This window comes from Python bivittatus, unplaced genomic scaffold (genome assembly GCF_059951505.1).
Source record: "Python bivittatus isolate LINGU-HERP-01145 unplaced genomic scaffold, Pbiv_v1 ctg000430_np1212, whole genome shotgun sequence".
Taxonomy (NCBI): domain Eukaryota; kingdom Metazoa; phylum Chordata; class Lepidosauria; order Squamata; family Pythonidae; genus Python; species Python bivittatus.
This window is the reverse complement of record NW_028277071.1, coordinates 2,309,560-2,318,798: the sequence shown is the minus strand read 5'-3', so window position 1 is coordinate 2,318,798 and position 9,239 is coordinate 2,309,560. Positions and strand designations below refer to the sequence as shown.

The window sequence follows — 9,239 nt, the reverse complement described above, 5'->3', positions numbered from 1 at the left end:
ATGATAGCTGTAGGGGCTCTGCCTCATGCCTCAAGTACGGTTTCTATTGCTAAGTGTCCTGTTGGTCAACCCCTTTCTATTCTCCACAAGTATTACCAGCCAGGCGATTCCATCATTGCAGGCATTTTCTCTCAGATCTACATTTTTTCAAGTCCAATCAGCTTTCAGAAACAGCCTTCTGAGGAGCGCTTTGATGACCTTGTGTAAGTAGTCTAGGCTTAACACATAAAATGCAGCTGAAATTCCCAGGATATTGTAGGCTTCTCGCTTACAGCTGCAACTTGGAGGTGAAAAGGCAACAGAATGCAATGAGAAATCTTTTCAGCCTTTTAGGCAATGCCTTCTGTCTCTTCTACCTTATTTTTCATGAGGGATGGGGGATAACGCTTCAGCTGTTTTTTAGAGCAGCACAGTACAAAAGTAGTCTTAGCTGCTTTTCATTTACTTCACAAGCTCAGTGATAGATGAATGTATGCTAGGGAGAGGGCAAAAGAGAAATAGGAGGAATGAGGGAGAAATTGTAAAAGTTTGACAAGAAGTCTAAACCCCATAATGATAATGGTAACTCTACATCTCACTAAATCCAGGGGACTTAATTGAAGCATGAGAAAATAGAGAGGATGCAGATTATGAGAAAGGAGCCAGTCTGGTGTAGTGGTTATAGCACCGGGCTGGAAACCAGACTGGGCGTTCCACTCCTGCTTGAGGCATGAGGCCAGTTGGGTGACCTTGGGCCAGTCACTGTCTCTCTCTCCGCCCTAGGAAGGGGGCAATAGCAAAGCATTTCCAAAAAACCTTGCCAAGAAAAAGCAGTTTCCAGGAGTCAACACTGACTGAAAGGCACCAAAAATAAAACATAATGTTATTAGAGAAACAATAGGATCATGAAAGGTAAGAGAGTAAAACGCATCCTGATGGAATGTGTTTCATGGAAGGGGAGGATCACCATTCTGCCCTAAATGACAGACATTCTCTACAGTAAAGACAGAAACAGTTTGACTGCCCTGGTTATATTGTTCAAAGTTTTTAAAAATTAAAGAAGTTAATGCTCTTTAGCTCATAATGCTTGTAGGTACCACTGCAATATCTCTCAAGGAAATATAGTATGTTACAAACTGGTTTGTGAAAGTGAGCATGTGTATCTGGAGAGTGACATTGTTATGTAATACTTTTCAAATCTCACTTTGTATGGGAAAAAATGTTCCTAATCATTCCATGCAGGTGACTTTTTTTCCAAGGATTGATTTTTCATAGCACTATGTCGAGATAAAATGAGCATTTCCATCTCGAAAATTGACCTAACTGAAACTATTTCTTGTCCTATAGGATGTTCACTCAGAATTACCAGCACATCCTGGCCTTGGCATTTACTGTGAAGGAAATCAATGAGAATCCCCAGCTCTTACCCAATGTCAGTTTGGGCTTCCACATCTTAAACAGCTATTTTTTGGCAAGGTGGACCTATCTTGCGTCTCTGGAACTTCTCTCCACGCAGGACAAATTCATCCCTAATTACAAATGTGATCGTCACAGTGGCATCGTGGGAGTCATTGGGGGACCTAATTCTGAAGTCTGTCTCCACATGACAAACATCCTCAGCACCTACAAAATTCCGCAGGTACATTATACGCATGGAACGACAGTGAGGAAGAAGAAGATTTTAAATTTTAAGTTTGGTTTGGGCATGGATGTTAGGAAATGGACAATCTCTTTATTTAGCTATGTGGCTTTTTTCCTGAAGAACTGGCAGCGTGGTTGTTTAATCTATATTTGAATGTGAAGGGTGATCAGTTTATTAATAATGATACTTTATTGATTAGCCATTAGGCCTGATGCATTTATCACGAGCTCATTCTCTATCGACCTATCCATACGTCAATCCATCCTCTTACCTTAGGAATACATTTGCTTAAGGGCCTTCCTTGAGGGACTTTACAAATCTTAGTATTTCTATAATAGTAGCATTCAAAAATAGTTTCTCCGGAAGGCACATTTGCTTTTACTCCCCTTTATGTAAGAAATATATAAAAGTGCAACAAAACAGCGTAAGCAGGGAGGGAAACCAAAACATTTCCAGGAATGTTGAAAGGTCCAATGAACCTTTCAAGTGAGTGTGCTATCAAATTATTGTCCTTCTCCTTCCTTCACAACGGCCTCACCTTAAATTCTAAGAGAGCTTTACCATATCAGAGCTGCATAATGTGGACGCCCAGTAGGTGGTAACAAAAATACAGAAAAACAAACACAGAAAACCATCATCTTTTGCTGCCATCAAATGGTTGTCTGGATCTTGGCAGCCTAGATATTGGAGGAACATCTCAGCAACCGAGAGAAATCAGACCCACCAGATGTTTTCATATTACATGCAGGATGACCATTTTACAGAAGAACCAAGCCTGGGATCAGATCTGCTGCTTAATTAAAAGAATAATTTGAACCTTAGCTTCCCCACCAGCATCTCAGAAGACAGTATAGGCTTCATATGGTTTGTATTATCTGTATTCCATTTTGGGCTCAGTCCAGTACAATCCATGCATCCAAAAGGTGAGGTTTTCAAAAACTTATAGAGTAACTCAGCAATAATTTTTGAATGACAAATTCATATAGCAAAACAATCAGTACCTTTCAAATGAGTACACCATATGATTTATCACCATGATGTCTCATCTCCTTCCATCTATTCTTCCTTAGATCCTATATGGCTCTTCTCCAATAATAAATGACAAAACCAAAGAAGATTTCTTCCACCAGATGTTTCCAAATGGGACCCATCAGTATATGGGAATTCTTGAGTTGCTGCTGCATTTCAAGTGGATCTGGATTGGTGTGGTTGCTTTTGATGATGACAATGGAGAGATCTTTAAACAGGAGATACTTCCCATATATTCGCAGCAGGGTGTCTGTGTGGACTTCTTAGAAACAATGCCCAAAATATCTTTTTCAGGTGACATTGCTGAAAAAGCAATGGATTGGTTTGGAACTTCACGTATTGTCACAGGAAGTACTGCCAATACTGTTATTATAGAAGGTGAAATACATACTATTAGTGTCTTAAGATCAATTTTCCACTTTGCACAATTTTATGATGTGACAATTGAGAGCCGAGTGTGGATTATGACAGCCCAGATGGATTTTGCATCTCCTGGTTTTCTAAGAGATTGGGACATTCATTGTCTCCATGGGGCTCTATCATTTACCATTCATACCAATTATCCTAGAGGATTCCTGAAATTTCTGAAGGAAAGAAACCCTCTCTCAGAAAACAGAGATGGCTTTATCAGAGTCTTCTGGAAAGATACATTTAACTGTGATTTCTCAAATTCCATTCTAGACAAGGAGGCTGACGATATCTGCTCTGGGGAGGAGAAGCTGGAGGCTCTACCTGGGACCGTGTTTGACACAAGCATGTCTGGCCACAGTTATAGCATCTACAATGCAGTTTACATCATGGCATATGCTCTGCATGCCCTAAGTTCATCCAAGTCAAAAGAGAGAGCAAAGGTGAAACGGACAAGACAAGATGGACTAAATGAAGAGCCATGGAAGGTATTTTGCAGAACAAAGAGTTATCTTGAGTAGACAGTAGAATGTCAGACCCAGTGGAGGGAATAGAATATTATGACCAGAGTTTCTCCAGTGTAAGTGCCAGGAAGGAGAGTGAAGAAAAGGAAAAACATTTCTTCTCTGAGCTCATAATTGGTCCACGGAGGTCCTTATCACAAAACGTAATGATCATCACTAGTTAGGATGTTTTCTGAAGGAAGTCAGATACATTCCTGAAGGGCTGGTTATGATAAATAGTTAAAGAAACAACAAGGGGTTTTGTTGTTGTTGTTTTGTTTTTAGAAGTATTTTTTCAGAGTATTTATAGGTACACCTGCAATGTTAAGAATAAATAAAATGTTCAAAAGATCCATATTCAATATTTCTGTCCCCAAAGAGCTCTTTAATTTTTTTTTTTTAAAGGCTTTTTATTTTACTGCATAAAATAGGGCAAAAGGACATCTTCAGAGGCATTTTTTTCTGTTGCTTAGCCTTTCTAGTATTTATATTTTTTCGTTTTTTATTGTAAATTTTCTACTGAATAAATTTGATGGGAAGCAACATATTTTGGTAGTAATGTTTTTATCTTTAGAGAGTGAACATAGCTAAACAATGGAATTTTTGCTATATTAAAGGCAATTACTCTCACAAATCTGTCACCCTGACTTCTCTCATGGTATCACCACACTACCTGAACAGTTCAGTTGGACGCTGCCTCCTTCTCCACATGTCCCTTCTCCTTCTCCTTCTCCTTCTCCTTCTCCTTCTCCTTCTCCTTCTCCTTCTCCTTCTCCTTCTCCTTCTCCTTCTCCTTCTCCTTCTCCTTCTCCTTCACCTTCTCCTTCTCCTTCTCCTTCTCCTTCCTGGAATTGGAATGATTGCCAGCAGTGTAAACCCATCTCTAACATGTTAATGCTTGTCTTCTGCAGCAATTTTTTTCTCTAGACCATTACCCATAGTTTTCAACTGTGATAGGACTATTCTAAAGGATATCTCAAGTTTTCCTGTCTCTCCACCTTCTCTCCAATTTAGCTCCACAAGTTTATGAGAAGTGTTTTCTTTGAAAACAGTGCTGGAGAAAATATTTCTTTGGATGATAATGGGCATATAATTGCTGGATTTGATATTTTTAACTGGGTCACATACTCAAATAACACATTTACAAAAGTCAAAGTTGGACAGGTAGACCCAAACTCTTTCTCTTCAAAATCACTCAACGTTCATGAGGACTCCATTGTATGGCCCACAAGATTTAACCAGGTATATATTTTGTACACATCCAGGGATTGTTATTTTACATTTTGAAGGTAAATAAGTGGTTTCTTGTTCATCTACTGAAGTAGCGAAGTCTCCTTGAAGTATCAAACTTGTGTTTTGAATTGGGATGTGTTCTCCAATTTGGTCTTCAATGACAGTATATTGACAACCTCGTAAATAACTTCAGAGGAAGGGTGTTATGCTGCTTAATCCAAAGTCTCAAATTCCTAATGGGGGAGCAGTGAGGAAGGCTCGAATATATGTCTCTTAAGATCAATGGATTTATTCTACATTGTCTTTAGCTGTGTTTAGCTAGCAAAACAAAGCAAGACAAAACAAAAAATAAAGTTGGAGAAAGAAGTGTATCCCATAGGTGAGTCAGACAATACATGGTACAAGCTTTCATTTAGCGGGCTTCACTGAAACAAGAAGGTATTGGTATTAACATTAAATCATCTAATTTGCTTAGGCAGATTGTTGTTGTTTCTTATTCTATCACTATGTATTCCAGTCAGAAAATAGATTTCTCCAGGTGATCAAAGTAAACAAACAATTTCTCTTTCATTGAAATTAAAGACAAGGAGAAACAAAACAGCTGCTGGGTGGGCATTCAAATATGCTCATGTTTGTGCTTTCTGGTGTTTGGGAATGGTGGTTTGAGCTAAAAATCTTGCTAGCCAAAAGAAGATGTTTTTAAAATGCCATCTTGCATGAGGCAGATTAATCCAATTGGCTATACTGATCTTTACTACACTGGGTGAGCATAGCGATCTCCACAGTATGGTGGAAAGGAAACTAGCTAGGTGAGTCAGACAATACATGGTACAAGCTTTCATTTAGTGGGCTTCACTGAAACAAGAAGGTATTGGTATTAACATTAAATCATCCAATTTGCTTAGGCAGATCGTTGCTGTTTCTTATACCATCACTATGTATTCCAGTCAGAAAAAAGAATTCTCCAGGTGATCAAAGTAAACTAACAATTTCTCTTTCAAATGAAATGAAAGACAAAGACCAACAGAACAGCTGTTGGGTGGGCATTAAAGGATATATGTGCTTTCTGGTACTTGGGTATGGTGGTTTGAGTTAAACATCTTGCTAGTCAAAAAAAGAGGGCTCTAAAATGCCTACCTTGGTGAGGCAGATTAATCCAACTCGCTTTACTGGCTTTATTACACTGGTTGAGCATAGCAATCAGTCAATGTAGTATGTCATCAAAACACTTTCTCCAAAAACCCATAAGGTCTCAATTCAACCAACTACATTTGATATAGAAAAACTAGTAGCTAACACATGTTTTAAATAAAATGAACTCCATTATTGCGGATTAGGAGGAAGAAATAATTAAAATGAGAAAGAACGTATTAGATGTCAGTCAACTTAATAAACTTTGGTGAAGTTACTGTACACAAAAGCTGAATGAGTTCTATTTGATTAAAAAAGGGAGAAAACTTAAACTCAATGAAGTGTTTTCCAGAGATCTCCACAGTATGGTGGAAAGGAAACTAGCTATTTTTTTTAATCCCTTTATGTGTGTCTTCTTTGCAAGGACTAATGCCCCCATGGAATGCCAAAGTAATTCTTAATCCATTCATCTTCTTTCAGGAAAGACCCCATTCCCAGTGTAATGACAATTGTCATTCAGGTTCTAGTAGGACCAAGATAGAAGGGAAACCCTTTTGCTGCTATGAGTGTCATTCATGTCCAGAAGGGAAGATGACAAATCAGAAAGGTAAGCTGTATTCAGCTTATAACAATGAACATTCCATGGAAACCTGCATGGAAGATAATTGAAGAGAAATTGTCCCAGTTGTATAATATAGGAGAAAAAATGGTGCTGATGCAGATGAGTGAAATAAAGCAATACATTCCATCCTCTCCCTAATTCCTTTCCAAGGCACTTGAGTAAAGACATAACATGTGAGCTCAGCCATAAAAAAAAAAAAAAAAAAATTATAGAGCAAGAAATTTTAATAAAGTCAGAAAAAATACCCGAAAAAATACCTGAAGTTGAACATAGGCTCTGGGAATTAAGAACAATTTAACAGTAACACGCTAGGGAAAAAAAAAAAATCTAAATTCATGAAATATTGCCTCTTTGTTTTCTCAAAACCACCAAATGAGGCAGCCCTGCCTCATTATCTCATAATTATGCCCCCACTAAATCACCCTCTGGCTGTCATATCCAATCAATTACTGGTCACCTGACTTTGGGATTATTGCAGTTATTTCTGTCAGGTTCGGTCAGCACGAGGCTTCAGGGAAGCACGGGGCTGCAGGGAAGCACGGGGCTGCAGGGAAGCTCGCAACCAGACCACGCGGAATCCACCGGCGTTAGCTAGCGGGGAAAAGAGGAACCGAAAGCGCCGCTAATTAACGAGCCACCTGCGGCCAGCTAAACAGGAAAACCGCAGCGGAAGCTTTTAACTATGAACTGATAACGGCGCGAGCATGCAAGGAACGGGGCCGCAGGGCAGCGAAACAAGATCGCAACGCAGCACAGAACCCGCGGGTCTGCACGTAGCAGGGAGGGACCAACCCGGCCGGAGGGGGACTGGCAATCAAGGACAATGGACTCTGACCGACCCTGCCATCATGAACGATCAAGGGGGACATTGGGGGGCCCAATAGTCCACAGCTGCAACGCGATCATGAGGCGGGAAAAAGCGCGGGAAGGGGGGAATATAACAAGTGATGCAATTGTACCAAGCCAGTCCTGGCTTTGCTTGTGACTACTACATTACGCATGAGTAAACCTTCTTTGTGAACCACACGTGTCACGAGAGTTTCTCTGTCGAACGGGGCAAATCTCACAATTTCACCATCCATCTTTCCCATATCCTATGAAGAAACTTCTGTGGCTTCACACACTGCCTTAATTTGGTCAGGTGAACTTTATACTGAATCATAACAATTACAAAATTATATTGGTCCAATTGTGTATCAGTTCAAATGTTCAGTAGATTAATCAAAGAGGGACAAAAGTAAACGTCAATTTGACTTGAGTCCAATTCTAGACAGGTTCATTGACTAACTACAGAAGTGGTTTGTTAGTGTCTTCAGTCTAGCCAATAGTTCCGTAACTCCTTGGCAGCCTTCCACTGAAGTATGAACCAGGGCCAACTGTGCTAAACTTCTTACTTCAGTCAGTATTAGCCACATCTTGATTAATGGAGAAACTTTTATATTGTAATAATAGCATTTTCTTTTGCAGACATGGATGATTGTTTTCCATGCCCAGAAGGAGAGTATCCAAACAGCAACCATGATTCCTGCCTTCCAAAACATATTGTTTTCCTGTCTTATGAAGACCCCTTAGGGACCAGTTTGGCCACTACGGCAATTGTCTTTGCTTGCATTGCCACTATGGTGCTTGGGATCTTCATCAAATATCAGGACACCCCCATAGTCAAGGCCAACAACCGGAACATCACCTACGTTCTCCTTGTCTCTCTTGTGCTCTCGTTCCTTTGCAGTTTATTATTCATTGGACACCCTGAAAAGGTGACCTGCCTTTTCCGACAAACTGCTTTTGCGATCATCTTCTCGGTGGCCATTTCTTCTGTATTGGCCAAAACCATCATTGTGATTTTAGCTTTCATGGCTTCAGTGCCAGGATCCAAGATGAGGAGATGGCTGGGCAAACGATTGGATAATTACATTGTTGTTTCCTGCTCCCTCATTCAAGTCGTTGTTTGCGCGGCATGGCTTGTAATTTCACCCCCCTACCCAGATGCTGATATGAACTTAGTGGCAGAGGAAATCATCCTGGGATGCAATGAAGGCTCTACTCTCATGTTTTACTGGGTCTTGCTCTACCTGCTTTTCCTTGCCATTGTTGGCTTCAGTGTGGCTTTCCAAGCCCGGCATTTACCGGACAGTTTTAATGAGACCAAGTTTATCTTTTTCAGCTTGTTGTGTTTTTGCAGCGTCTGGCTGTCCTTTTTCCCTACATATCTGAGCACCAAGGGGAAATACATGGTGGCTGTGGAGATCTTTTCCATACTCTCTTCCAGTGCAGGCTTACTGGGCTGCATCTTTTTCCCCAAATGCTTTGTTATTCTACTAAGGCCTGATCTGAACAATAAGAAGTGCTTAATGAGAGACAAGAAAGAGGAAACATAATTCCATGATATTGTTTCAGTGAAAAATACATTTGCTGAAGACCAATCAGGAATTACAGCTGGTTCAGAATGCAGTACCACCTGTAGCAGTGGGCCTACCATGTTATGGCCATTTGTCTTCACTCCTCCATGAATTCCCCTGGTTTCCAGGTGGCTTCCAGGTGGAAGTCAAAGCAATAGGATCACCTAATTTATACTATTATTTAAGTTAAATTAATTACATTGTGATCATTTCCTACAGAATACAAGATATATGTGATTATTTCTTTGCAGAAATGGAAGGACTCACAAATGCCTACAACTGAAGAATGGATA

General features: G+C 40.0%; 1 protein-coding gene across 1 annotated transcript; it reads left to right on the top strand.

Annotated features, from left to right (window-relative positions):
* Positions 1 to 8,925, top strand: LOC148215251 (vomeronasal type-2 receptor 26-like). Its single transcript, XM_088143945.1, has 5 exons — positions 1 to 203; positions 1,327 to 1,618; positions 2,692 to 3,546; positions 6,406 to 6,532; positions 8,015 to 8,925. Exons 1-5 carry the CDS (start codon positions 1 to 3, stop codon positions 8,923 to 8,925), a joined length of 2,388 nt encoding a protein of 795 aa, XP_088000071.1.
* The last annotated feature ends 314 nt before the right edge of the window (positions 8,926 to 9,239 follow it).

Coding starts and splice junctions, on each gene's coding strand:
- LOC148215251 (XM_088143945.1), top strand. CDS start 1: ATGATAGCTGTAGGGGCTCTGCCTCATGCCTCAAGTACGGTTTCTATT. Junction 204..1,326: donor GAGCGCTTTGATGACCTTGT/GTAAGTAGTCTA, acceptor CTTGTCCTATAG/GATGTTCACTCAGAATTACC. Junction 1,619..2,691: donor GCACCTACAAAATTCCGCAG/GTACATTATACG, acceptor ATTCTTCCTTAG/ATCCTATATGGCTCTTCTCC.